The sequence below is a fragment of the Platalea leucorodia genome, assembly GCF_965183815.1.
Source record: "Platalea leucorodia genome assembly, chromosome: 1".
NCBI classification, from domain to species: domain Eukaryota; kingdom Metazoa; phylum Chordata; class Aves; order Pelecaniformes; family Threskiornithidae; genus Platalea; species Platalea leucorodia.
In genome coordinates this window covers 32070250-32097826 of record NC_138823.1, presented here as the reverse complement: position 1 = coordinate 32097826, position 27577 = coordinate 32070250, and the positions used below count along the sequence as shown (strand labels likewise).

The window sequence follows — 27577 nt, the reverse complement described above, 5'->3', positions numbered from 1 at the left end:
CTGGAGAGGCCAGTCAGCATATCTAAGACTGGTGATGAAAGAGTAAACTGTGCTAGTCACATAAGTGGTTCCTCTACAAGCTGCAACTGATTGAACATGATGGTTGTAGAAATGCCAGTAATACAGTTAAGTACGAGGTATCTCGAAGCTCTCAGATATGCACACAATACAACACAAAGGAGAGAAATGGAGGAACTGACACCGGAAAATAAAGATACGTTATGCACACTTTCAGAGTAAATTTTTCTATAGCAGGGGATGTTGCACTTTTTTCAACAAATGATCCTATCTAACATATTGCTGCGGCTCTCTGGCAGTGGGGACTTCTGAATGCTAATGCCCGACTTCTGAATGCTAATGCCCCACCTGGCTATGAAACCCAATCTTATTTATAACAAGCTCAACCATCCCTATGTTCAGCCGCCCTTTGAATGGGACAGTCCTACTAAGTGTGTCCTCTGCTGCCCAGCACTCTTGAGGCCTGAACCATCTCACCACTTGAAAGGCGAGTTTCCAACAGTTTGCAAGCTGTCACGAATGCTGTCATCTCCCTCATCATTGTGAGAAGCTGGTTCAGCTATCATGGCAACAAACAGTACCGCACACCCAGGCAAGTAATCTGGAAAATGACATTCCAGTTAAATGAGCAAGGTGACTTTTGGAGTTCTGGGTTTGGCTCTGCGGTAGCTGCCTGCAGAGTTTTTATTTGCAATTTAATCTACGTTTTTCAAAGAAGCTTCTGCTACACCACTTTTGCATGCTGCAGGCAGACCAAAGGCACCTAGAGCTTAAAGCACATATACAGTCCTTCTAGAAAGCAAGGAAAATTTAGTATTAGAAAACAGCAGCAAGAAATATATAATTTTTTACTTCAAAATGTGCTAACAGACCAATTCTCTGATTTTTCTTTGGATAAGCCTCTTTTTCCCATTAACAGTCAGATCCTAGAAGGCACCACACCTTTTTGCAACAGACCATGACTAGCAGTTTACCATCAATATTAAACATAATCAAGCTCTAATGACTGCTTGGGTGAAATCCAATCAAGCTGCACACATATTTAACTAAAGAAGTCTAGCAAAACAAAGCAACGATTTATATTCAATAATTAGCTGGTATGGATATTTGGAGAAGCTGCTTTTAAATGCATGGTATTGCCAACTACCAACATTTTTACAGAAGCCCTGAAATATGGGAATGACTCTGGGAGTAACTCTCATTACATGAAAAGCAACCATTTTCAAAGTTTCTAACTATCATGGATGCACAAGAAAATAAAACTTAAGAAACAAGAGCACTCAACCTATAGGGTGCTGAAAAAACCTGGAGAAAAACTCATACCCCAATGAAGTGCTTTTGGGCTAGAAGAGCTACAGTCAGTAAATCTGAAGCACAGCCTGGTTTCTTGGCCTTTTGTTTTCACCCATTTGACTGAAAAGCCTCAGCAGCCAACAAACAGTTGAAGCCTTCTGAAATCGCCCCATCAATCTACTCTGCTGAAACTGTAAGGGATACAGGAAAGGAGCTCCCCCAAGGAGAACTACGAAGCCTTCTAAAACAGATGGAGAAGCATCACAGAAGACAATCTCCGAGTAAACATCATCTCTGGATAAACACAAATCACAACTTGGTCGTCAGGTTCCTCCCTCTGCGAGTCGATTGGGAAGTCCTCCTAGTGAGGACATCATAGTTAAGCAGATACTGCTTTTGATCTTGGAGTCAGGCTCCTGGAGAGTTTTGGCTATAAAAACATGCAAATGTTTCCATTGAAATGCACAGTGCATAATCAATCATGCCCAGCAGGCCTTACGGATCAACACCACACTCTCTAATCAGAAAGCTGCCCAGAGCAACGTTCCTGGAGAGACCAGGCAAGAAAAGCATTTAGGGATGAAAATGCAGCACTGCCTATCCTGTTCCTTTATAATGATGTTCAGAAAGCACAGCTGCAATTCATTTTGCTCCGGTTTTCTGTAGCTATTGTAGAAGGACCTAAAGAGGCAACAGGGGAGAGAATTCCTAGAGACATTTCATTTATTTTATTTCAATTATTTCACACATTCTTCCATTACATTATAAACTAATTAGTAGATAAAGTATAGGTACATGAATAAAAAGTAATTTCACAGTAATTGAGTAACTTTTTTTTATATAGAAGAAACAGAAGATAGTAAAATCCAATATATTATCGTCATGGTAAATGCTTAATAGCAGTGAAGCAGAAGGGCACAGGAACTACAAGGTTTTATTGCACAATAGCTATTTTCACACTATAGGAAGTGCTTAAGCAGCTGAGGTTTAGCTTTGGCTTGTCCTACAAGAGCACAAACCTAATGTAGAAAAAGTTAGGAAGTTAAAGTTTGTTTCCTTCTTTTTTTCAGAGAAGACAGGGTACAGGAGGACTGGGGAAAAAGGAGAATGATGTGGCAAGGGAATAATACAAATGTCACAATATTTTGAGGTCATATAGCAAAAAGTTAACAAAAGCAAAACTATTCAAACACTCCCACCCATCAGAGGGGTACGAGCGATGCCTGCCTAGTTCCTTCTTCAATTCTCTTAACCTTTGGGATATTTCCAGTTACTCCCTTCTGGGACACCAGAAAGGACACCATTTCTGACACTAATGCATATAAGTTTTGAAGGGTTTCCAGCTACAGCTGGTCAAAACACTTGTGCCTAAAAGGACCTTTAACCCCATCACCGTTTCCAGATATTTGTTCTCACATTTTACTCAAAAAAAAAAGGAAACTTCATCCCTTGCTCTCCATCGCCCACCCTTCCATCCTCACCCTCCAAGAGGCAGAAGCCGTTCCCCGCATGCCTGACCTGCACTGGGTCCCTGCATCATGACCCACACCCTCACACCCACCGTATCAGCAGCTCAGGCTTCTTCTCATCTTTCTTGTCGCCTTGCTTCGGGAGTAAGTGTGCATTATGGTAAGTCACTGATGAAAATACGAAGGAGCAAAAAGCCTCTGTTAACTTCCATGCCACTGCCTACTGGGGACATCTTTGATTACATCTGACCTCTATAGACGTAGCTGCCTGAAACGCTGGTAGACCTGTGCTTGCTTCTGCCCACAAGACAAGGCGATTAGTCCCTCAGTGACACCACTCTCTTTTTAGAAAATGACCTTTCACTACTCAGATCCTAGGGATCTGGGCTGTGTTTGATCACTCATGTTTGAAGTGGAGGTCAACGTAAAGCATATTCTCCTCTGTTGTACAGGTAACATCTCAATTCTCAGAGATAATTGCAGTTTATAGTTGAGTGGTCAGACCCCTTTCTCCAAGACAGCGGTCTTTTATGCACCAGAACTACCAATAAATTTGAAGGGAAAGTAAGGAGTTCAAATTTCCTTATTATTTTAAATAATTGATCTACTCAAGCTGAACATTTATGCTCATCTGAGCTTCAGAAGTAGGAAAGCTATTTAACTCATGTAAGTCTTGTTCAAAATGACCAAATGAAGAAATCTGAAAAGGGAAAGACTTAATGCTGTTAACCTCTCATTTCATTTTTGCATTCCAAACCATAAAAATCAGTAAGAAAAAGTCATGGTCTCCTCCTATTTTAATCCAATAGACACTTCCAGCACATAGAGAGAAGCGTCTGCAGTATTTATGCAAGATGAAATAGAAAATATAAACAATCAACTTTAAAATTTAATTTAATTTCAGTATTAAAATTCTCCTGCATGTAATAAAATATTTCAGGTCTGCTACATTTAGCCTGACACCATTACTTGAAAGAGCTGCCCTATGAAGCACCTTGAATAGGCCAGGACTTGGATGGTTGAGACACCTCTCTTGTGCACTGGAGACCCCAGTTCAGGTCTTTGCTCCAAATACAACAACAAAAGAACCTGAACCCACACCTTCCATGCTCCAGGCAAGTGTGTAACAGTTGGGCTATTAATTACATTGTATTATTATTAGATTGATGTATTCATTAATTAGATGTATTAATTAATTCTTTCCAGATGTCCATGATTTCCATTAGTCTCCCGTTTTCCTGCACGTGCACGTGAGACGGCCACCAGCCTGTCCCTGCTCCACCATTCCATCTACTGTAATTTCAGCATATCTGAGTACCAATCACCTGAAACACCAGGGACTCAGTTAAGATATTTTCACATCTTTAAAATTTCAGAGTCTGTAAGCAATAACAAAAGCCCTGCAGCTGAATGCCTCAGAAGCAACATTTATCATGCTGGTGTTTTCTGAACTTAGTTATTTTGGATACAGTGCCTTGCAAACATTTTCATTCTTATTCATTGAGAAACTTAAAAACAGATAAGATGGGATGAGCTTTGTTTCATGTTGTGGTCAAAGTCAAGTGCACCTGTCCGTGTTACCAGCTCTTTTGCAGACCCTTTTTCAGAGCTCTTGCAGAGATACTCATATGCCCTTGTTAATAAGGATTCTGCAACACGATAAACTTCTGTCTCAAAATCACTTACATATTGTCCTGGGTTTAGTGGGATACTGCAAAATCTAATGTTACCCTTTACCTTGGCATCTGAAGTAAAGTGGGTAAGCTTCTCAGCTCCACTAAGGTTTTAAAACAAAATAAATAGCAAGCTTCATTTCCATAGCATTTTTCTACTTCAAAATGATAGCCAAAAGGTTTTTTTAAAGAGGGTGTATGTAGCAATAAGAAACTGAAGATCATATTAAACTCCTTATTTCTCCCACGCTTTTGTAAACATCATCTGATTAATTCAAGATGACTGTTCACAATTGGACACGACAAATAATCTGTGAAGGCAATTAGCAAGCTGCAAAGGCGGATGGATGTTCTCATCAGAGAAGACAGTCAACCCAACAAGTCCTGCCAGGAGAACAGGGGGGGAATTCACCTCAGGGGAACACGCAACCCCATCAGCACACTCCTAGACAGAAGACTGGAAGGGGCTTATAAAGAGGCAGGAGAACATCAAATGCCTGGACTCTCTCTTCTCAGAGAATATGACTTAAAACATCAAACTGTGCTGAAGGGGGAGAGAGACTGGGCATTCCCCTCATTACAACAACAAATACTTAGTAAGATCTCCAAGCAAAGGTTTTAGCGCTCTTCCTGTCCCATGTGGACGAATGGCCCAATAAATCACCTCAGATTAAAAGAAAAAGTTAAATGTCCTCAGAACAGTAGCACTAGTGACCAAGATGTTTATCATACTACCAAATTTAGACTCCAGGTTTGTTTCCTACTTCATTCGCTAATTCTGCTAATGTCTGAAAACATGCAACAACATAATATGATCATTTACCTGTTCACAAAAAAATACAGGAACAATGAACAATTTTAGAAGACATGTTTGCAAATGAACATATTTCCTATCATCTTAAGTATCTTGAGCTCACAACTGGTGTCACAGTTAGTCTTAAGAAGGCATTAAAGATGCCATTCTCTTTTCCACCTTGTTGGGGAAAAAATATCCATTCCTCCAAGGAAGGATGATCTTGCAGCTACAGAAAAGGGGAGCTCAACTCCTTCTTCAGGTGGATTACCTGCATGAAGCCACACAAAAAGGCACTTAAATCCTGTACCTTAGCTGCCTGAATTGTAAAATGGAAATGCTAACATATGGTTTGAGCAGGAGGTTGGACTAGGTGACTTCCTGAGATCCCTGCTGACCTGAATTTTCTGATGATCCTATTTGCTTTGAGATATATAAGCATGAATGAGAAGGGCACTCAGCCATTACGGGATTGATTACTGATTAAAATCTCAAATAAGTATCCTAACATTTTCAAGCTTTTAATGCATAGCTTTTTACTAGATTGGGGGGGGGGGGGGGGGGGGGGCGGAAATCCTGTCAAAATGCTCATGAACTTTGCAGTTTTCACAAGTGTCATCTATGAGAGCCAGAGGAAAACAACGGTCATCCTGTTCTGGCTGATGTGGCAGAACCTGCTGGTTTATGTTGGTTTTCAGAAAGCAAACAAACCAAAAAGCAACAAAACATCCAGTTTGATTACATGGTTTTTAAGTGGCACTATAAACTCAGAAAGCATTTCGCTGACTATTACATGCAAGTGAATTTATCAGGCAAGTTAAGAAAAAATATTTGCAGATAGACTGATGCCAAGACAAAATCACAAATAACAAAAAGAAAAAAGAAAAAGCACTTGTCATCTTGCAATGCAAAAACCCGATTTGTTGTCACTTTTTCACCATTTATACAAGTGAATCTGCTTAGCATTACTGGATATGTTTCTTTTATACTAAAGTTCAGCATTTCCTAGAGGAGTCATTCCCTTTCTCTCTCAAAACGGTGAAGTCCTTCCCCAAAGTTCAAGGTTCTACTCTGTATGTTCCAGGCCCTCCTCTTTAAATCACTAGCCACTATGAAATTCTCAGTTTCTCCTTCTCTTACTATTATTCCACTTAAATATCAGGAAGGAAAAAAATAGACAAATAAACCTTGAACTTCTTGTTGTGATATACATCAAGTCTCAGATTAAAGAACAATTATTTTTCTCAAGATAATTCCATATAAATAGCTTATAACTAAAGTGTAACTGCCCAGATGCAAATGCTGAAGACATAAACATTTATGTGCATTCACAACAGATCCTCAAGGAATAACAAATGAAAAAGCAATACCAAAATCCCCATTTTGTACAAATTTTATTTCCCTGCATTGGCCTTTCATCACTACTTTTTTCTATTAACCCATTTCATAGACCACATTATGACGCAGCTGTATACCTATACAGGGATATAACAGAATGTAAGATACTACATCCTCACTATGCAGCATAAGTCACTGCACACTCCCATGAGCATGAAGTGGCTGCAGGTATGACAGCAAAAAATAAGAATAACAATAAAAAAAATTGCTAGTAGGTAAGATGATTCTGTGTTTAATTTAGAAGATTAGTTCTTGGTGCGAAGCTGGGTCAACAAATCTTTTCCTGTTAAGACATGTCCTCTTCTGGGAGTACCTCAGTTGCAGCACATGATAAAAACAAACACGGCAAAAGCAATACGAAGTCCTACACTGCAGATGGTCTCAGTTTCTGCTACTAGTGTTTTCAGTTTTCTAGCAGGTCCCTCAAGGAGTTGTGATTGACTGGACTCCTTGGACACGAATGCTAGTCTTATCAGTTCATTGTACTGCATACCAGACTTGATTCTAATACTCCACTTAAACAAAAAAAAGGCGGGGAAAAAAAAGCTTAAAACAAAACACAACAAAAACCCCCAACCTTCCTTACCTTGCTGGAGGCACATCAATATTTGAAGAAACAACCTTGCGCTTCTGTTCCAGAAGACAAACAGAACGAGTGTTCTCCTTTTCATACTCATGCGCTCTGTTTGGTTTTTTGGTCTCTGCTGTTTTTAAATCTTCCTCCTTTGTGGTGAACAGGAGAAACTGTTGGTCTGGCAGTTTTCGACTGATGTCACTTTTTAGATCCTCCTGTTGAAATGCAGTGAAGGTCATTTCACGCTTGATGCTGGCTGCCTGTAAAATTAAAAGCAGTTATTAAATTTTCGTCTAATGCTCCTAAAATGTAGGAGGGAAAAACCCAATACCCACAGGCATTTACTTCTAATTAGCTCTTCGAATCAGAGAATACCATTTCTTTGCCCTTCATAAATTCTGAAGCTGCCATTAATTTCTCAGTGTTGAAGACCATCCAGAAAAATAAGCAATTCTTGTCCATTTGATAAAACAATCAGTTGCCTCTTAATGCTAAATCAAAAAGGTATCTGAATGGGAATATCAGAAACCACAGTATATACAACATATATTTAATGTACACACATCTGTTGCTGCATAACTACGCAAAAGAAATGCTAGCCGCCCTCCTCCTAAAATTCCAGGAAAAAAGGCAGAATTTATCCAGATAAAAGGCAACAAAGAAATTAAAGCGCCTCTGACAGCCACTTACTGGATTCTTTAACAGCTGTATTTGTAAATGAGGGTTTCTCCAGGAGCAGAAAAATAATTTGCTCCAATCCAACTCAGCTGCCAGAAGGCAAAGGGGAGTAAGCGATGCCGGCAGGATCTCCGTGAGGAGCCCGGCCAGCTCCATGACCCACGGCCAGCGGTGAGGAGCATGGACACACACAGAAGCAGTGTCAGGTTGTCCCTTTGGCTGCCAGCGCTTCCCAGATCTTCAGGTCTGCTGCTTCCCATAAGCAAAGATTTCCCAAGCAAATAGGTATCTTAACAAATACGGTACCTCTCTGGAACACAACGTGTTGGTGTTTATAAAGAGAACTATAGTAGAGTTGCAGTGAAGAGCATGGAAAGCCAGCAGGACCAAGCCACTCCACCTTGCCAGCAAGCAAAACAAAGCCACATGCACCACCTCAGAGAAATCCAGACACCTTCTAGGACTTGCAAACTGGGATTTTAGATACTTGTGAATTATTGCTGATCTTTACAGTGGAGAAATCCAGGATGTGCCACCCCCAGATAGTAACAGCACCAGTAAGCTGAAATTCCTATGTAAACTCTTCCCCCTTGCTCCTTCTCCTTTTCAGCATCCAAAACAATTAATCAACGTATATGTGTATATATTTATGCATAAAAATACATTCCTCTCCCCACAAATCTCCCTGTTTATAGCTTTCAGACCTTGGCAGGTATAAAAATGGTGCAAGCAATTTTAAGTTCACAGGAAAGACAATCTTGCCACGGTAATTTTGTTTTGTTCGGTAAAGTATATAACATCGCTAATGCATAAATACTTAGGACCAATGATTTAGCTGTCTCATTCTAGTGTTTCCACGGAAGGGCTTTTAGCAGTTGCTTCAAGAACAAAACTAGAATTGTTACTTTATGAATGTAAATAGTAGAAAGAATTAGTCATTTTACACTTCTTTACACACAAACAGATGACACATTACCAAGAAAATCTGCCTGGAAGACAAAACAGTCAGCATGTGATCACACAGAATTAGGAGAAGACATATAAACAACACAAATTTAATTCTGATTTAATGATTATTTTTTAAAAAACTTCCTAGATTTACAGTAAGCCCTTTTTTGAGTGTCTGAGGATCTTAACAGATGCTGAGTTGCCTTCAATTTTCATCAAAATTGGCTTAGAAGTGATGCACTAAAGCAAAAAAAAAAAGCCTGAAAACAGCCAAGTTCCAATACCCAGCCCCTAGAAATTTTATAATGCCAATCGAAGGTACGAATAAGACTTGAATTCCATCCCCTCCATTGCCATACGGCCTTCCATTGCATGACCACATACCTTTTCCTCCCCCCGCAGGATTTCCACCTTCCCCGGTGCAGAGGACGGTGCTGCGCAGAGCACGAGCTGCTACGCCGGCGGTGCATGGTAGGGTGCTGGTGCACACACACGCAAGGCAGGACCCAGCAGTTTCCTCCTTGCTCTGCGCAACCCTTAGCGGAGAAAGCACCGAGAGCATGGGAGAGGGGCAGCCTCCCTCCTTCCCTACTCTCCAATGCCAGACTGAACATGGTATTCATCAAGATAATTTTTTTTTAACCTAATAAATCCATGATTTTATCAAAGGAAAAAAAAAATTCCTCTATTTATGGAACTGTAATATTTTCCTCAGTTTCAGCAAACATATTGTGCCATACATTATTAATTTTCTTTACAGACCTAAATAGTGACGACAAAAGGTTGCAGACTCAGACTACAGTTGTACAAATAAACCCTAAAATGTAAAAAGCAGAGTACTTGTACTGTGATACTAGATAGTCTATTTGTATATATCAAAATTATTCAAACCCAGTTCAAATACATTCAAATAACAGTTTGGCTTTCATATGTCAATGCACCATAATTAATAGCCAGCCCCATGCAAAGAAATGGAAGTGAGGAACAACAAAAACCACAGAAGCAAGCGCTCCGAACATTGCAGAGCTGCTGCCAAGCAGTTCACGTCCTTTGTCTAAATGGCCAGAAATAGCCAAATCCAATGCTTACACTAACCCTCTCCCTCAGTTTTCAACAGATGTTTGGAAACATTAACCTTTTTCTAAACTTTCCCTTGAGAGCAACTGCAGATAAAAAAATCTTTTCTGCTTTAAAAAGCAGGTGATCCTGAGAGAAAGCCAAGAGTTTCTCTTGGTGGCCACTCTCCGGTAGCTTCCTCCTGCTCCGCAAGCAGTTTTTCTATTTTAATTCATCCATGTCTACAGGAGCCATTTCCACTTGAGACACCTGCCCTATCTGGAAGGGTGCGGGTCTTTTGCTGGAAATCCGACCACCTACACAAGCAGCCGTTGATGCGGGGAGTCACTTGACTCATCAGATTCCTCGCTTCGTGGCAAACACATTGATAAACCACCAGGACCCCTCTGCTTTCAAGCTCTGCTTCACCATCACTCACAGATCGGAGATAACACGGACAATGTCCGACGTATCTTTCCAAATAAGTTAACTGTTCTGTCATATCTTATCAGGAAGTTTGGGTTTTTTTCCCCCATAGATCCTTCATATTCTTTTAACCGCTTTAAGGCCTGTAGTGGTCCTCTAAGTCCATAACATGTTTCAGCAAAAATTTTGTGGAAGGTCTAATCCAAGCAGACGCAGCCTGTTTGCAGACAGCCAGGTGTTAACACCGTAACATCAATTTATTTCAGCTTATTTGCAATACTTCGCATTTTTCTCTCCTTAGTTGTTCTCAAACTCCACGATTATGTTGTTCCCTAATGGTCTGGCTTTTCTTGTCATCGTACCTCCGTATTTGCCACCTTACTGCCTCCAGTATCAACTGCTGATAAAAAACTTACAGTTTTTTCCATACACTTGATTAATTATCACTCATACAAGCCATTTTATAATAGGCTAACTGTTTTTCTGTGCAATTCACTGCATATTTTCACCCTTAAGCCATTAGCAACCTTGAGCTTACTCTCAACTGAGTCCTTTGCAACCTGGCCTCAGGCAACCGACATTGCTTGGAAGTTCAGTCACAGAAACAGAATTTATAAACCATCTGCAAATTTTAAAAACTAGCTTTGTTTTTGTCTGCAGTTACCCTCACCTGCCTTTGACAACTTCCCTCCCATCACCGGTGGGCAAGGGAAACTTTTGATATGTTGCTGCTTGGAAACAACAGTTCAGTATCACCCGCACCTTCCTCCCTGGAGCTCACACTTGGGGTCTGATCCGGCTTTACTCCTTCCCTGCTTCTCAGCAAGCACTGGCCTTCCCGCTCACTCTCCTCTTGAGTTTTCAACACCTAATAGCACAACCGTTTCCATGAACTTTTTCAAAGGCACGAGCTGGGTCACAGAGCGGTTTTGCCTTGCTCAATTTGAGATACGCTTGCTCGCCGAGCGCAGCAGCGCGGTGCTGTGGCAGCCCTACTCTGGCAGACCGAGACAGGTGCCACTTCAACCACGGAGTTTGGTAATCTTCCTGCAAAAATCGTAAGCCATTTCTTGCTTTGGTTTCTAAGCAGAAGCTTTATTAAACAAAAAAAGGAAACCATTTTAGTTTCTGTTTTGAAGTTGTCAAGACAATGGTATATATTTAGGTTGAGTGTTTTACTTCTAAGTTAAAGCTCTTGCTTGATTCATTATTATTATTATTTAAGTGGTGAAGTTTAATACTCCATGTGACAGCTAAATGATTACCACAATTAATATTTTCAGCAGTATATTAATAATTTGTCATTGCAAAAGCCATCTCAGTCTTCCTATAGAAACTTGTATTTGGTGGTATCTTGTCATAACCAAGCTGCTAGTCCTGAACTCCACAGGCCCCAGTCAAGACCATGCATTGCAATGGAAGTCCTGCCCAAATTAAAGCATGCTCAACATCGGCATGAATTTTGAGGAATTTAGAGAAATTTTTCTTTATTCTTTACAGAGGATGTGCACACTGCAATTTTTCAATAGCTTATGCCTTGACTTATCTGCAGTCAATTTTTGTTGTGTCCAAAAGCACATCCTGATAAGATGCTCACGTTGCAGTCAAACTTCAGTCTTCTCCAATTTCAGTTAAATTTCAGCTTGGATTTTGCCCTGAACAGCAAAAAAATTATTGATCAGACAGCTCAAGTATTGAACCGCCTAGTCAAAGGATCAGCAAACACTAGAATAAGTAGACCTACCATATTTATATGCAAATGCGGAGACTTACATTTGACAGACTATATATATCATCTCTTGAGTACAACCTGATTGGGCTTTAGCGTCTGCCCTTGCTTCTGGTGCATTGCTGCTTAAAAACTGAAGTTATTTATTTTCAAATGGTTTGCTAGCATTTAAAAGGCATTAAGATGTCTGTGTTTCCCGTACAATGGAAAATATTAAACTCCCAAGAATATTAGCTTTATTTACCTGTATGTGACCCAAATGTATAGAAATATGCCTTCAAATGTAAAAACTGACTCCCACCTATGTTCTTTCAAATTTCCTGGGTTTTTTGTGCAGCACCTGTAGATCCAGGTGGGCACACCAGGAGCACAGACCTCATTTTTAACAGCCTTTGTAACGGTCTACACAGACAGATGGCAACAGAAAAAAACACTAAAAGAATTGCCATGCCACATACCATGCCTACTTTGCTGACAGTTTTATAAACAATTCAGGGGCTGATTTACCAGTGAGGAGTCGGGCAGCGGGCACTGGATGTGATGGAAGCGCACAAGGAGAAGGCAGCTGCCCAGCGCAGAGCATCGCTCACCCAAGCGGCACTGCCTCCCGCCCTGTCACTCAATCTAGCATCTTCAACGGAGCTACGCCGATTTACGCCAGCTGCAGAAGATCTGGCCACACATGTGACTGCATCTGCCTGCCAAGAAGCAGGCCAGCAAACAGAGGCTCAGCAAAGCGAGGCTTGTGTCACGCTGCCAGGCAGCAGGACGGCAGTGAGAGCCCAGCGGGCTCCCCTGATCTTCTGGGGGACACCGGCTAACTCCTATTTCTCCTCACCTTGTCTACTGGGATTTTGGAGGGGCTTAGATGCCTGCAAAAGACCCCTCTGTGCACAGTTTGAATCCTAGAGGCCTGGGTATATTAAATAATCTTGCAACTATGGCCTATTTTGTGCCATTATGTTTTGTTCATGCAGATAAAAGAGCTCATTTTACAACAATAGCAATGAAAGTACCTCTAAAAAACACTAAAAATATTTTACGAGGGTGGAGGGAAGTATCTGTACAAAAGTTGACTGCATCCAAAACTCCCTATAAAAAAATAACACACTAGTGGGAATATGCTTTGGGGAACTAGCTGCTTAAAAATAACACCTTATCTTAATAATTGCCATTGCCATGTTTCCATTTTTGTACAAACTTCCTTTTCTCCCCCATCCCGTAAAGCTACACTTCCTTTACTTCAGCTACAGGGCACCGTAACTGGACTCAACCCCGGCGCCGTTTCATTCCAAACCCAACAGGATCCCTCACAAGCCACGCTGGCCGCTTTCCAGACTAGGAGGAGGCAAGAGGGGGGGAACAGGCGTAGAAAAAACCCCCACCCCAACAGCAGTCACCCAACACGCTGCTCCAGTTCTGGATAAATTTGCATTGTCAACAGATAAATAATTTTAACTTAATTGTGAGTCCTAGGCCTATGTACAATATTAACACTATGTACCTGTTAAGGAAGACAGCTCAGGACGAGGATTTTTGATTTCCATCTGATTCACTATGTAATCAGTTGGTCTAATTCCATCAAAAAACTCTTTTGATTAAACACCAATTAAAAAAACACCAATAGCTGCAAGACGGTTTAGCACCAGCCAACCTGCCGTATAACTTTCTTGTTTTTTATAAACAATTTTTAAAATTCTGACTTTGTGACCATCTCTTTCCGTTTTCTGAAATACATGTAAGCATGCTAAGTGTTAGGGACTGCCAATAAAACTTCCATCTGGTAAGAAAACAAAAGTCACAGGTTTGGTTTTTTTTTTTTTTTTTAAACGAGGCTTTAGCAACATTTTTGATCCACTACAGAACAAATATGCAGCTCAATGGGGGAAGCGAAAGAAGGCATCAATATATTTCAGCCTAGCTTATTAATGGAAAACAATAATGACATGTATGTACTTAATCTGATACACATTTTAAAAGCTCAGCCAAAACAAGAGCTCAATAACTGCAATACTCTCTTCAGGCCAGCCTGAACAGCTAGGCTATGCTCTAGGGACAGCGATAAGCCACTTTTGTGAACAAGAAAGAAAGCAGGAGTAAAGTTCACAGCAAAATACAACAAGCAGCAATGAGAAACACCAAACTTATTACCAAGATAACATCATGCAAGTAAAAAATATTTAAATTAAATCCCTGGAGGGACAAAGGTTTTGGTTTATTCGTACTACTTCGTACAGTATTTCCAGTTCAAGTTCGAGTAACAGTGTTTTTTTTATGTAAAAAGGCTCTAATTTTTGCCATCCCAAAACGGTGTCCTCACTGGAAGGAAAGAATGCATTGAATTTCCATTTCACCAGAAACCTCTATTCATACTGGAATACAAAGAAGTAAGACAGATTCTCGTAATGATGCTTGGAAATAATCTGCCCTGAATTTCAATGTGTTATTACATTTTCAAGTATACTTTGCATTTAATTACTTGCTTCACCAGCGGTTGCTCATTACACATAAACCATGTCAATCTAATCACTCTAAGCATTTGTAAACTGCTGCTCTCTAACAATACGGAAGATAATGCATTTTAAGGTCACTGTAAGTGTTCTTTACAACATATAGTATGCATTAATGTATAGTAATGTAGTATTCATTTTCAACCAGGCTGGGACAAAGTCCCTATGTTCACCATTTGACTGAATATACAAAACCATCCCTAGAATATATTTTCTAGATATTAAAATACAAATCTAAACATTTATGTTGCCTGGATTCACAATATGGTGTTAGGCAGCAAAAACTGGAGTCAGCAAGAAGTTTCTATCCTTTGATCATCACGTGTATGTCAGCGCTTATCTGGCTAAATATAACTCATCTACAAAAACCGTGTACCCCAACAATTCTGAATTATACAGCATCTATCCAGATGAATGACAGAAACTTCCACTCCCACATTTGAAATTCAGTACCCATCCAAGTACCTGTTGTACTCCAAATAAAAGAACGGCCAACTTGTGACATGTGAAATTCTGCACTAACTGGCACAAGAGGCACAGATGTTATTAAAACTGGACAGAGAGGCATTACTAAGATTACAGGGGGAGACAGTGATGAACACTGGGAATCCACGGCCCTTCCCATACACCATTTTCAGGTCTAAACAAAAATGATTCAGAGATATGATCCCTGGAGGTATTTAAAAGATACAGTAGATACAGTGCTTAGGGACATGGTTTAGTGGTGGACTTGGCAGCGCTAGGTTAACAGTTGGACTTGATGATCTTAAAGGTCTTTTCCAACCGAAACAATTCTATGATTCTATATTTGAGCCTTTTTTTCTCCACCACAGGAACAAAGGGATGAAGATGTGAAAGTATGGCAGCTTCCTTTCCCATCTTACATGCAGCCATAGTAAGTGCCTTACAGAAAAGTACATGACATGACTTCTAAGATCATCAGACACCAATTAGTAACAATTACCAAATATTAATTATTGAATGCGTGCATCTTCAAAATTTGCTTGTCATGTTCAAGTCTTAAAGAAATAACTCCGTGCTCTGTATTCTGGACATGCTGTGCACAGAAGCGGATGCCTTGCAGTCACCGCTCTGCAAACCCGGCTAGCTGGGTTCAACTGGACGGCGGCCCCCGGTCATGGCGTCTCTGGAAGGATCTCAGCAGACGTCTTTCAGCCCTCTTTTCCTTTTCTTAAATAAAATAAGGGCCTTAGAAACACAATGCCTGTAAACATCTAAAAATTAAGAAGATAGCTTGGAAAGCCTTAAACAGAAGGAAAGTGGAGGATCATAGTTGCAAAAAACAGGTTCATTTTTCATTTAGCTATCCTGTTGCTGCACTGCAAGCTTTGCTGAACACACTCACCATTGAGTGCTCAGGTACTCCACCAGGCTGAAGAGGACTTGGCTGAAGAGGAATGGGCAGCCATAATTGCCTTCCCAATTACTGGTTTCACAAACAGCGAGTTCAAAATGAACTAAACCCATTACCACATTTTCTCGCAGCAACCTACGTGCCTGGCTGTTCAAGCGGGAAGGGTGTCTGCCAGGCAGTAGGTTCCCCTCGCCTCTCCTGCGGCTAAAGCAGCGTGAGCAGTGCCTGGTGCCGCCGGGGCAGGCTGTGGCCACGCACAGGACAGGAGAGAGACTGGAAACGTGTGCCCTGGGCTGGCCGAGGAGCACTGAAGGACAGAAGAGGAGGATACACCTGGGTCTTGCTGGTCACCTCTGAGAAAGTTTAAAAAAAATGGAATTGGAGATAAAAACAACTGTGTTAATGAGGGGTAGCAGGGAAGTTCAAACAAACTTTTTACTGGTTGTAATTACAAGCTGTAATTAATGAGCACCATTAAATCACGTGTTCTTACTGCACTGGCTGAAGGTCTGAAACCTCACATCAGGGTATTTTCTATGGTATGCCTATGAACACCTATTTTCTCTGAAATGGTGATTTTTCCTACTTGTAAGAGATGCAAAGAGGGTCCTAGAAGCCAGTGGGAAAGTATCTACTGTCTTTGCTGCCTGGAGAGCCTGAAGGAGATATTACAAGATCAGAATTAAGCGTACATCCTTAACTGATCTGGAGCCTGGAAGTAGAAAGCATGGTCCTTCAGAGGAGATGAACAAGCAAGGAGCGCTGCCCCCAGTTTAAGAGATTCTCCCGAATCTATGTTCAGCTCCAGACAAAAACATCTAGCAGTTTTCCTGTTCAGAGTGGGAGAGGTGCCAAAAAAGGAGTTTATTTTTGGGTCTGACTATGCAGATAAGTAGTATCACAGAGTTTCATCTCATTATCCCTGGAATCAATGGCATAACACTAGTAGAAACCTGCAGAGGCCAAACGTGACCTCTTCCTCAGCCACTCCAGAAAGCAGCCCTCTATCAAACTACTAGAGGAATGCAATGATGTCTCATGGCAGAAGAGCCTTCATAAAGAACCTGAAGAACAATCAAGCCCAAAGTCAAGCACAGCCCAACCAGTCAAATGGCTGCTGTCCTCCAAAGGAGGAAGGCTTGCTCCCTTTCTCACCTTCCTCTTCCTCCCTATGCATGCCCTAGCTGCAATAACCCATCTTTTCCTCAGCACTGTCAAGATGCTTGACAAGCCCTTCCCTGAGTCACCTTAACTTATTGAGGTTACAGACTCTACAGACTCTCAGCTGCATGCTTCTTGCTGTTTCAGTAGCCCACAAAAGCACACAACAAATTCTGGCCCAAGCCCAAGGTAGCTAGTGCATGGCTGGGAGCTGGAGGAAGGATGGAGAGGGGAACACTTTGGCCTTTTTTGGAACTGATGAAACATTAAATCACGTCACCATGGCTCCACAAACACCGTCTGGTTTTGCCCAGTGCCTGGGCACAAAGCATGCTGCGCTGCAAAGGCTGCTGCTCCAGCCGAGGGACCTACCAGCATGGAAAGAGAAACACCTGCAAGACCAACCTCTTCTCTCCTGCCCTGAGAAAGTAAGCACAATTGTCTAGAACAGTGGTGGCCACGCATGTTGCAGTAAAATATCACTGTAAATCCTTAGCAACCACCAGTTCACCCTTATTCATTTTTCTGCTTTTTCCATATAGCTCTGTAAGCCAGACGAGGACCACTTTCCACGGCCTTATGAACCACGAGGTACAGAAGAGCCACCACTAACTGAGACCTAAAAGCAGCAAGAAATGCGTCACAGTCTTCTCTTTAGAAGTATTTTAAAGTAGAAAAATCAGATTTTGTTCCTTTGGCAGTACTTTCATTTGTCACAATTACATTAAAAAAAAATATTTGTTGAGATATATGAGGTCAAAAGCATTTTTGATCCAAAGAGAGTTCTTTCTGCCATTTCAAAGGGATATGCACATATACATAAAAGATCGGGATGGCTCCAATGTTTAGCTCGCCAACTTTACAAAGTCCAGTTTATAGAAGGTGATTGTACAATTTGTTCTTTCTGTCAGTATAATGTGTGCATTAGCCACTTTATCTGCTGAAGCAGAAAAAAAAAATTTAAGTAACCATCCAGTCTTACGACTGCTCGTCATAATTGCACTGCCCATCTAAAGTTCAAGCAACCTTTTATCCACTGTGTTAAAAAAATACATTAAAGATGGTAAAAGGATGAGCTATATAATTTCACACTTCAGTATCTAATCGTTGAGGCATTTTACCTTCCCTCTGATTCTGTGTCCAGTGATCATAATGGTCTTCTATAGTCTGAAGCAATACTTAAAAATTATTAGGACCGTTGCGGAAAGGTTTTAAGAGACTGATGGATTCACCCTTGTGGTTACGTAACTGGGCTGAAATCCCAAATCTGCTTAAATAGGAGGACTTTTCCATCAACTTCAGCTGGGTCAGGATTTTATGGAAATTTGATTCTTTATGTTTTGCAAAAACACCAATAAAAAGATCTGTATTTTTATCCAAAGTTCAAGCAACAGAAGTTGTTCAGCTTCCTGTCTTCATTAGTTTTGTTGTCAAACAACAAATACCACCCACACATGTACTTTTTAATACAATGAGACAAATGTCACTGCAATCATCGTTTGGGACTGGAAAGTTTGGCAAGGTGCCAGAGTGGTGAAAGTGATCCCATCACAGATTGTTCAGCAACAGCAATAACATTAAATTCCTATGTGCTCTGTTCAGCAACATGCTACAGAAAAACATCAACACAAGTTCGTGAGATTGAAGCTGAACACCACAGGAGCTAATGAATGCTCTTTTTATTCACCTTATATTTCCTGTTCAATTTTCGCAAATAAACAAAAACACTAACAAGAACTTCTCTCTTAGCCTACCGTCCTTCTGTAGTCTTTGGGCTGGCCTCAAGCTGCAGGAATGGTCAAGCTGCTCACTATTTTTAGAAATAAGCAATTCAGTAAATCACTTGAAAGTATTACAAAGCCAATGGGCACTCTCATTCGGCGCGGGGGCGGGGAAGAAGCATCATTGCTCAATCCACAGCAGTATTTACAGAGCAGACACCAGCCAAGAGCAGCATGCTCCCTACTGCCCAAGCAGCAAAGCTCCCATCTTTGAGACGGCCAAGTGGCACACTTTGAGGCACAGATTTATCCCACAGTCTGCTAAGATCTCTCTGGTGCTCTCATATCACTGGAATTTCTAATCTAGCAGCTAGGAAAACACAGAGTAGGACTTAAGGGCTCAAAGCTGATCTACAGAACTGTTAGGCTTCTCTGTGACCTTGGGTCAGAAGCAAGGCTGGAAGACCACGGGGTCAGGAAAGGCACAGATGGTTCGTGCATCCGCACTTGTCATAGGACACATTACAAATGTTAACTACCAGACCATGAAAAGCACTTTCTCAATACTTTGTTTTCAGATGCAAAAAAATGTCACTTCTATCTTCAAAAAGGAGGACCCAGGGAACTACAGGCTGGTCAGCCTCACCTCAATTCCCAGGAACATGATGGAGCAGCTAATCCTGGAAACCATTTCCAGGCATATGAAGGACAAGAAAATCATCGTGAGTCAGCATGGCTTCACCAAGGGGAAGTCATGCTTGGCCAGCCTGATGAACAGGACAAAATGACTGGCCTGGTAGATGAGGGGAGAGCAGCGGATATTGTCTATCTAGACTTCAGGAAGGCTTTTGATGCCATCTCCCATAACATTCTCACAGACAAGTTGTTGACGTATGGGCTGAACGAACAGGCAGTGAGGTAGGTTGGAAACTGGCTGAACGGATGGGCCCAGAAGGTGTTGATCAGCGGCACAAAGCCTAGTTGGAGGCCAGTAAATGGTGGTGTACCCCAGGGGTCAATACTGGATCCAGTCCTATTCGAGATCTTCATTATTGATCTGGCTGACAGGGCAGAGTGCATCCTCACCAAGTTTGCAGATGACACAAAACTGGGAGGAGCGGTTGATACACCAGACAGTCATGCTGCCATCCAAAGGGACCTGGACGGACTGGAGAAATGGGCTGACAGGAACCTCATGAAGTTCACCAAGGGAAAATGTGAAGTCCTGCACCTGGGGAGGAACAACCCCAGGCACCCGTACATGCTGGGGGCTGCCCAGCTGGGAAGAGGGTCCTGATGGACACCGAGTTGAACATGAGCCAGCAAGTTGCACTTGTGGCAACAAAAGTGAATGGTGTCCTGGGCTGCACTAGACAAGGTATTGCCAGCAGGTGGAGGGAGGTGATCCTGCCTCTCTGCTCAGCACTGGTGAGGCCACACCTGCAGTGCTGGGTCCAGTTCTGGGATCCCCAGTACAGGAGAGACGTGGGCATACTGGAGAGAGTCCAGCAAAGGGCCACCAGCATGATTAAGGGACTGGAGTATCTCTCCTATGGGGAAAGGCTGAGAGAGCTGGGACTGTTCAGCCTGGAGAAGAGAAGGCTCAGAGAGCATCTTAAAAATGTGTAGAAATACCCGAAGGGAGGGTGCAAAGAGGACAGAGCCAGGCTCTTCTCAGTGGTGCCCAGTGACTGGACCAGAGGCAATGGATACAAACTGAAACATGAGAGGTTCCCTCTGAACATCAGGAAAGACTTTTTCAGTGTGAGGGTGACCGAGCACTGGCACAGGTTGCCCAGGAGTCTCCATCCTTGGAGATATTCAAGAGCTGTCTGGACATGGTCCCGGGCAACCAGCTCTAGGTGTCCCTGCTGGAGCAGGGGGGTTGGACCTGATGACCTCCAGAGGTCCCTTCCAACCTCAGCTGTTCTGTGATTCCGTGACAAACAGGGAGCAGCACATCTCTATCCACCGGTACATACCGCATACCTGAAGGCAGCCAACTGATCGTTCTCAACTAAACTCATTCTAGACTGAAAACAGTCTAGCAAATAAGGATCAAAACTATTAGTGCCTCCACTGTACCTCTTTATTCTCACATAGTTACAGCTTTCTAATACAATTCCTTTTAAGGGCAAAGTGGTGATGCTTGGTCTGTGTCCAGCAAACAACAACAAAATTACATCAAAAATCCTCAGCGAATTACTCCCATTCATTCTTTATTATGGGAGAGTGAAGAAAAAATACCATCTTACAAACTCACTACCTCCAGCTCTGCCTCCAGTAATCCATACCACATATAAACTTCTTTTATTTTTAATACGGAAGAAAAAAAATCCCAAGTCTACCCATGCAGTTTCCACACCAACTTCACTAGCCAGGTTTTCACTCAAGGACTATAAGAAACTGAAAGAAGTTTGAAACTTAAAAATCAATTAAGCTTATCTACTTACAAAAATATGGCTAAGCTGCTGGTGTTTATCTGCCTCTCCTGTCTCACCCTTTAGTTGTTCCCCACAGTCCATCAGTATCCATCCATTATCTCGTGTTACTCTTCAACTTCGCAGATGAGGGCAGAGAGGATCATGCTTGTTCTGAATTTGTACACAGCCTAACCTAACAGAATCCTGCTCCAAGACCAGAACACGAGTTCTGGTGTTCTAATAGCTAGTAGTATTTATAAAAATATCTTTATCATTATTAGTCTGAGAGGGAACATTTCAGTTTACTCTTAGGTTAGCATGCAAGTTCCTAATGTGTCTTAGAGATCTCTCTACCACTAAGCGAATCTGGTATTTGAAGTCTGCATTTTGCAAACTGCCTGTTAAAATGTATTTGCACACACATATGAAAGGTAAATTAAATAGCACTTTCCTAATCAAGCAAAAAAAAAAAAAGTTTGTTTTGCCCAAGATGTTTTGCCTATAGTCCATTCAAACAGCAAAGCTGATGCTGAAAGTTTGATTTAAAGGATGACAACGAATTCACGCCTGGCCTTAGAAAGAATGCAGAGAAAAGGAGCAGAGAGAGAACTCAACCCAGCCGAACAACACACGTAAGTAACAGGCAACTGGTTTCTTCCAGACAAACTCTGAAGATTCTTCTACATCCCATGTATCACACAGATGTCTCTATCTTTAAAAAAAAAAAAAAAGGCAAAACACCAACCCAAAACAAAACAAACCATAAAAAGCATGTCCAAAAGCATACGTTTTCCTGGATTAACCTAGACTCCTACCAATATCTGCCATCCCCGCTCTGAAACCTCTGGCACAGACTTGCATGTGCTCTGGACTTTGCACTTGTTGCAAATTCCACTTTGCAAGGTGGGCAAAACTGAGCCCAACATGCATGAAGCTGAAGTCTTGCTTACACAGCTTGGGCTATCATATTCTGCCTGTGTCACAGCACAGCCCTCTGGGCCTTTAGTTTTCAGACTCTTCATCTGCTCGTTTCCCATGATTTTGGGAGCTGCATATTTGCAGGAACAAATCCGTTTGTGGGAAATACATCCTTCTGAACTATCAAGAAGTGCTCACACACAAGCCAATATCTGGAATGGATAATTCCATGGGTGCTTATGGTAAGGTAAAGGGCAGAGACCACGGAAACATAATGCTTGAGGAACAGGAGCAGCCCCCATACTCAGCTGGGTTAGAAATGTCCTGTGTGCATATTCTGAGCCTGGGGACAGAAAACAGGCTGGAGACGAAGTGGCAGCTCAACTGGGCTAAACAGAAGAAAGCACTAACCTCTTTACTATCTATAACAGCAGAGAAAACATTGCACCATGTTGGCAAGTTATCACAAGCCCATGTTCGTTACCAGCCCAATCACAGTGCTTTAGTGGTTTACAGGCAAATTAGCATAGCTCTGCAACTTGCAGGGAGGCTTGCTCACTGAGTACCAGATAAACTCAGCATCACAGACCGCTGATGGACCCTACTTCGACAGCAGTTTCCATGGAGTGGATTAACCCCAGTGCGGTACTAACGTGGCTGCTTGTGGTATCTGAACCAAGCTCCATACAAAAGATGAAATAAAGAGGACTGCAAATTAATCCACGCTGCAAGACAAAGTACTGGTAATTATGCTATTTATTCTTTTTCATCTAATTTCAAATGGCTGGAAGTCCAGATGCAGCCAAAGCAGCAAGCGTGGGTTAGAAAGAAAGAGTTTCACATGCAAAATGAGTCTGTAAAATCAGCACCTTGGTGTTATTTGTTTTCCTATAGAGATTAATGTACTAGTTCTGACAAAACAAGAAATCCCAGCACTTCTCAACAAGGCTTTACTGGCTCTCAGAGTCTTTCTGGCTACCCTGCCATTACCCATCAGCGACGTACAGCACACTCATGCCTCTTCCAGCATTGTGTTAGAATAGCAGGGAGAAAAGAGAGCAACAAAAGTGTTCTCCAGTGTCCTCCACTTGGACATCTATGCGGCTACGGCAATATAAGAAACAATTTTTGTATCTTCCCCATAACCAACAGTCTCTCTCACTCTCTTTTTTGTGATATCTGTTCTCTCCTTACAAGACATTAGAAATTGGAGAAATAAGATTTGTCTTTATAAAGTTACTTCTTCCCGTCTCTCTACCCCCATGCTTAAGAGTGGGGGTCAGAAACAAACCACCAGCGGTGCAGCCACACAGTGGGTTTCTTTCTGGTGGAGACAACACAGCTGTGAGACCTGACGGTGCAGGTACTTTCTTCATCTTGACTAGTGGACCAAATTCTCACGCACTTTTTAAAAATACTGTTTCCATGGCAGACCCTATGATGCATTCATCCATGTATCACAGCCACTCCACGGAAGTGACTTTGTGAAGAGCCCATGAAACCTCTAGCTTGAAAATGCCATTCCACCCAAGGGCACAGACATCAAGCGTACGTGTGTGCCATCCGTATGTACACCGCACACCGTAACATTGCGTGCTGCTTTTTAATTGCATTATCTGGATAGTGTATTCCGCAAAACCAGCATCCAGACCTCTTTGCTTTCAAGTCTGATTAAATTCTGAAGCCCTTCAGGACATCTCTTGTTCTGAAGGATATTGGACGCTGCAACAGTTTATGCCCTGTCTCAGCAGTGGACACCCCTTCACTTCCCTTTGCTCCCGGACCCCAACTCGGAAGGCCAGGTCCGGGAGTCAAACGCTGCTGATCCCATGCCAGTTCTCTGTTTAGCAGGAATCCCATTTGACAAACCACAGCCGGAGTGTGCCAGCCCTACTACCCTGTGCAGGTTTGCAGTCGGTCCTCTGCATTCATTTCATGCCCACTTTTCTCACTTTTAATCTGTGGCTTTAAAATTACTTGGAAGAATCCTTAGATTAAGCTTTAGGTACACCGACATATCAGTCCCTAAAGAAATATACAGAAAGCAAAGACTGCTTCTTTAAAATGTTAAATTATAATAGTTTTCCTAGTTTATGGTACTTAAAGTACAAATACTGAAAGCAAAAATGAGTCGGGTCGTGACGGTTAGAAATATTCTTCCAAAGTCAGTAAATACCTGCACCTGGTTACTGAACTACAGAGCTGCAGATGACTTGAGAGTTTATTACTGGAAGTAGCCTAATACACATTACTCCACTCATCTCACCTATGAGGCAGATTTACTTTCCAGGTAAGGAAATACATGCGAGCACAATGTTCTTATATGCACATATGGTCTTAAATGCAAGAGAGAAATACCAGCGACCTTGATTCATATTAACAGACCTACTACTTGAAAACGTGCTGAAAGCTGACAAAGAGAACAGTATGCTCCGATAACCCACATTATATGCAGGTTATACCTATGTAATCCAGCTGATATTTCAGATTATTGTGCTCCATTTGAGACTTTCACACTTTTTACCTATCAGGTACACAGGGGCAGTTTATCTGAGCCTCCTCTACCACTTGGAGCTTCGGTGCGATGGGAAGACTGATGGGACCAGAGGCCCATTACGGTGCCCTTCATCTTTAGGCTACCAGTCAAGTGTCAACAGGTTTTGTAGCAAGAAAATTATCCCAGCCTGTCAGGCCTCAGTAGAGGGGACGGTCTGACCCAGCCAGACCATAACCACATCTCCTGGCCTTTGACAGACTCCCTGAACAGCTACAAGGACAGGGCCCAGTGACCCAACTGCGTCAGATTTATCCTGTCACTGCTATATCAAACTTGCTCTGCAGCAATATGGGGATAACTTGTATTTCTGCTGCTGCTTTCCTTTAGGGATTTTTTTATTTTTTGTTTCGGTTTCCTTTTTTTTTAATTCTATGGATACAAGGAAGACCCCAGTGGTAATATGGCACTACGACTAGGCCAACGTTGATCTCTTGTTAAGTAAGAATCATTATCTAGATTAAAAAAAAAAAAAAATTCAATCCAAATGGATACCATTTAAACTTTAATACACATTTATTTTCCACAACCAGTGCACGCTTATCACATGAATCCTCCACAGACCTACACACAGACTTAACCCTACTATCCGGGTTATCCCAAGAGAAAAATAATTGCAGAAAACCCTCATGATGAAATAATTAAGCCCAGGTCTGCAGGATCTCAGCCTGCGAGCGTTCAGCAGGTTGCTCCAAAACGCACCAAGTTCAGCGGGCTGCCCGAGCACACTTTGACGGGGTTTCAGTCGGGTTTTGCTGCATCCAGAAACTTTTCGCAAGTCGCCCACCCAGGTCCCCTCCCCACGGCCCCCTTCGCGGGAGCCAGCACCGTCTCACCCGCACCCCCCGCGGGCACCACTCCGCTCTCCAAACACCCTCCGTGCAAACGGCCGCCTTCAACACCCTTCGCCACCCGCGGCAGCCGCGCACGTTTCCCAGCACAGTCCTTATTCCCAACACTCAAACTGCTCCGGACACCGGCGGCTCCCCGCCCACGCCCCCTTTGAGCCGGCCGCCGCCGAGCCCCCGAGCCGGCCGGCCGCCGCCCTCCCGGCGGGCCGCCGCGGGCACCCGCTTCCTCGGGGACGGGTTCCGCGCGGGCCCGGCCGCCCCGCAGCACCCCGGCCGCCCCCGCCGGCCGCCAGCCCGCTCCCAGCCCCGCCGGCACCCGCAGGCCGCCCGGCCGGGGCGGGGCACAGCGGCCGCCCCCACCGCTCCCCCGGCCCGGCCCGGCCCGGCTCGGGGCACCGTCCGGCCCGGCCCGCCCCGCCCCGCCGGCCCGGCACCCCCGCCCGGGCCCCTCCGCCGGCACCGAGCCGGGCCGGGCCGGGCGGCTGCCGCCACCGCCCCGCTCCCGCCCTCGCCCTCCCGGGACGCACCTTCAGGCTGCCCCGGAGGGGGCCCTTGCCGTGGCCGGTCAGCGCCGGCGGGGGGCTCCCCAGGCCGCCCTCCTCCTCCTCCTCTTCTTCCTCCACCTCCACCACCACATCCTCGTCTTCGTCCTCCTCCTCCAGCGCCGCGGCGGAGCCCTCCCGCCGGGGCGGCCTCCAGGCGCTCTCGGGCTTGGGGGGCCGGACCCCGTCCGCCTGCGCGGCCGCCGGCCCCGCGCTCAGCCGCCGGCTGCCCATGCTGGAGCGCTTGGCCAAGCGCCGCGCCTGCATGGTGCCTCCGCCCGCCGGCCCGGCTCGGCCCGGCCCGGCCCGGCCCGGCCCGCCTCCCGCCGCGCTCAGCCCCGGCTGCGGGCAGCGGCAGCGCCGAGCCCAAGGGGCGGCGGCGGCGCTCACCGGGGGGCGGCGGTGGGTGTGTGCGGCGGGCGCGCCGCGGCCATGGGGGCCCGCGGGCGCGGCCGCGCCGCCGCTCGCCCACCTGCTCCCGCCGCCCTCCTCCTCCTCCCCCCCCTCCGGCGGCGGCGGCCTGCCCGCCCGGCCCGGCCCGGCCCGGCTGTCGGGCGCGGCGCGGGGTCCGCTCCGCTCGCCCTTCCTCGCCGCCGCCGGTCCCCGGCACCAAAACCCGGACTGGATTCCCGCCGAGCGCGGCTCCGCCAGGCGCTGCGCGGGGCCGCGCCGCCTCCGCCCGCGGCCGCCGGCGGGGCTCCCCGCGGAGCGGGGCGGCGGGCCGGGCCTGCCGGCGGCCGCTCTGCTGAAGCGGCAGGAGGGCCCGGCGTGCCCGGCAGCCTCGCCGGCGGGTCAGGCTGCCCGGTGTCTCGGGCCTGGGTGAAGTAAAATTATCTCACCTCTCCCCAAAAAACAGAAATGGAAAAATTGTGGAACTTTTGGGGAAAAAGGCTGAGAAGAGACTGGGGGCTTTTTGAGATGAAAATTTGAAGCAGAGCTATCTACAGCCTGTGGAGAAAACTATCCAGGATGGTCAGGGAAATAATTTCCAGTTTAAATTGTAGTACTTCTGCGCTGTGAGCTTTAAAATACCTCTCTGAAAAGTTTTTTAAATTAAAATAGTTTCCAGAGTTTTCAGTTCTTGCGGTCACCATTTAAATTTATTACAGGCTTCTATACCATTTATTAAAGCATCCTGAGATTGAGTTATACTTAAGGTTGCCACGTGCTTTTCCTAACCTCTTCCTCGACAAATAAGTTTTAAGTCTGCATTTACATGGTATTTTTGAGCCGTAGATACATAATCTGTCCCATTTACAAGTGAATTACAGGTACTCCGTTGTCAGTGTTCAGCACCTCTCTCCCCACATTCCGTTTCAGAGACATGCCAACAGCCTGCACGTACACATCGTACGTCAGCACGGGGCCAAGCATCACCTCTAGCGCCAGGTTAATTTGTCCCTGTCAAAAAGTAATGATATTTATTCACTTTGGAATATAGCATGCAGTGCTTCCCATGCAAGAAGT

The 27577-nt window shown here is 44.0% G+C and overlaps 1 protein-coding gene across 2 annotated transcripts in view; it reads right to left on the bottom strand.

Moving 5' to 3' along the window:
* The window catches only part of ZNF704 (zinc finger protein 704), a gene marked incomplete at its 5' end in the record, with an annotated part of 112449 nt that extends 86072 nt beyond the window's left edge, over positions 1–26377 (bottom strand). The window contains 2 exons of one of the 2 annotated variants that reach the window (XM_082312378.1): positions 7231–7478; positions 26096–26377. In XM_082312378.1, the coding sequence (XP_082168504.1) occupies positions 7231–7478; positions 26096–26377 (530 nt within the window). The remainder of the gene's footprint in view (positions 1–7230; positions 7479–26095) is intronic. The other variant, XM_082312379.1, reaches the window with a different exon arrangement.
* Between the last annotated feature and the right edge of the window lie 1200 nt (positions 26378–27577).